We start from the raw sequence: 2,735 nt of genomic DNA on the forward strand, positions 1-2,735 counted from the left end.
GCTAAAAAATATATTAAAAATACTAAAAATTATAAATATCCGACTCATTGAAATTGCACCGTATCAGAAGTAATATTATAATCTCCTAGTTAGCTTTTCAAATTGGAATTATTACAAAAAATTTTTTGCCTTGACGGGTTATACGTACAACCACCCTGCAAGTGTTCAACAATTAAATATAGCCACCTTTTTTAGGTGGAGGGGCATAAAGAGATTTGAAGGTGTGATTTGGATAGCAAACCTTGTCGCTTTACCATCTCAGTTAAGTGCTAGTGGTATTTGGTATTATTATAGTAAGTATCATAAACGCATACAAAATTATGTCCATTAGAAGCTAGAATATACCAAAATGCACCAAATGTACCATTGCTTTATTTTCAGTTTCATTTCTTCTTATCCTGTCCACCATCACTAACATATCCAAAGTTAAAGGCAAGGTTTTATATACATAAGAGACTAATTAGCTGAATTATGTTGAGAATCCATCTTTATCTTACAAAAAAAGTGCCAATTAAATCAAGTTAATAAAGTAAAATGGCAATGATAATGCATACTAAGACCCCTGGCGCATGTTAGATGCCACAGCTCTAGCCCAAAACTTGAGTAGTGTCTTCATGTCTTCCATGGATCTGCCATCAACCCAATTTGGCAATGGAGGAGCTGAGCTTTGTAGAAGCCATGCTTCAGAGAGATAAGGGCGCGTTACCCTTTCTTCGTCACCGTCATCCGCTCTCTTCCCTTGCAAACCAGGAATTATGTTAACCACATTTGAGTCTAAGTCTTTTTCGTCGAATATGAATCCCAAGTCTTTGAAGCCTTGAACTTCTTCGAATTCGAGTTCACTTAGACTCTTCCAGCTCTTCTTGTCACCTTCACACCCATAACTCGAATCTTTAGTTATGTAAGGGTTGTTCTTGATGGCCTTAGTCGCACTTCCAATCTTTGCCTAAAATTAAATACAATTTTTTATGATCATAGGTGCAATTTTGGGCTATAGGGATCCATCATTTAGATAAAATGAATTATTTGATGCAAATTATTCATTATTATGGTATTTAATTTTTAAATAATATTTTTTTATGAGTAAATTTTTACATATATATTTTCATAAAATAAATTTTCATTATGTATAATTTATAAATATAATAAACAAGACATGTAATGACAAGCCTATTTTAAATATAACTTTAATTAATTAACATGTATTAATGAACTATAGTGGGTTAAATGTATTTTGTAACTGAATCTATTTCAAATCAAAACAAAATAAAAATAAAAATAAAAAAGATTCTGACTCCAATACCAAATAATTTTGTAGGAATGTTCAAATGATGTATATTGATATTGTCTCGTGTCAAAGCCTTGTTGATTGGTAATTGTGAATTATAATTGCTCACTTTTTTGTGATTGTTGCATCATTTTTCAAAAATTTCAAAGCATATTTTCTACAATTTTTCATTTTATAAATTCTGTAATATTTACATAATTTCTAGCTAGAATTGTACAATATTTTCACACTTAGAGAAAATATTTTTACCAAACTGATTAAAATATAAGTTGTAACATAAGCTTTTAACTGACCTTATTCAATATGTACACCAAATTGATTGATGCTTCGAAAGCAAATAATCCTATAATTAATTCCATTGGTTTGTATTGTTATGAAAGCAAATAATGGTGATGATGGTATTATAGTACCTTTTGCGAAGGCAATTCCCTTGAAGAGTAAATAGAGGTCAATTTGCTCGAGATTTCCACCCCTCTAGACACTTTCTCCCTCCCTATGCAAGGTGGTAACGATGGAGACCGAAGCAAATTACAACTTATTGAGGCTTGCGGGGTCAATTTGCTCGTTACACGATTGCTATCTTTCACTCGGGTGTATTTATTTTTCTCCTTCTCTATCGTAGATGGAAACGATGGAGTCCGAAGCAAATTGTAGTTAAGTGAAGATTGTCGGACTAGTTTGCTTATTGAAACGCAATCGATTTCTTTCTCCATGAATATAGTCTCTTTTTCTATACAAGGTGGTAGTGATGGAATTCGAAGCAAATCACAACGAACAAAACCATCCTCGATAGGAAGATTGGTGGTTGTAGAATTCTCAAGACCCATATTTTGAATTTTGTTCGAGGAAGGATATGGATCGGATGAAGCTCTCGACATCCTTGTTCTTCCATGAAACAAGTTCTTGTAGAACCAATACTCATCTAAAAGCTCTAAAGCTTCCAACTTGTCATCTCTGCTAGTAGTAGAAGAAGAAGACTCACAAGTATCACAAAACTCCATGGCTAGCTACCAAGTTCTCATCACAAATAGGAGACTAGATGGGATTCTTCCTTATGTTTCAATATTTATTTATTTATTTTTATATTTGGTTAAAAAAATGCAAATAGGTCTGAGTGGAAAACCCCATGTGGGACATGGTAGCATATTATATGTGCATTTCAGTATATAGGGCTACCATAGGATTTGGGTTGGATCCGGGTCAATTTGGAACCGATTCAAAATTAGCTAAGATCGGTTTGGATCCCATTTAATGTCTTATTGAATTGGATATCAACACCTTGATCCAAATCCAATCCAATAACATTGGTGTTGTGTCCAGATGAGATCGAATCTGTTCGGGTAAAATAATATAAATAGATTGGATTGGATTTTGGATAGTATCCGATCCATTGATAGCCATATATATCAGTATTGCTATGTACATAATACATATTAATATTATATGT

General features: G+C 32.9%; 1 protein-coding gene across 1 annotated transcript; it reads right to left on the reverse strand.

Annotated features, from left to right (window-relative positions):
* Window positions 1-328: 328 nt before the first annotated feature.
* On the reverse strand, window positions 329-2,344 carry LOC147392186 (uncharacterized). The gene is made up of 2 exons (XM_086417066.1): window positions 1,699-2,344; window positions 329-946 (listed from the first exon to the last, which is right to left on the reverse strand). The coding sequence occupies exons 1-2, from the start codon at window positions 2,287-2,289 to the stop codon at window positions 554-556; spliced, it is 984 nt and encodes a 327-aa protein (XP_086273192.1). The 5' UTR covers window positions 2,290-2,344; the 3' UTR covers window positions 329-553.
* Between the last annotated feature and the right edge of the window lie 391 nt (window positions 2,345-2,735).

Source organism: Akebia trifoliata, chromosome 11 (genome assembly GCF_017979445.1).
Source record: "Akebia trifoliata isolate Shusen 1 chromosome 11, ASM1797944v1, whole genome shotgun sequence".
Taxonomy (NCBI): Eukaryota; Viridiplantae; Streptophyta; class Magnoliopsida; order Ranunculales; family Lardizabalaceae; genus Akebia; species Akebia trifoliata.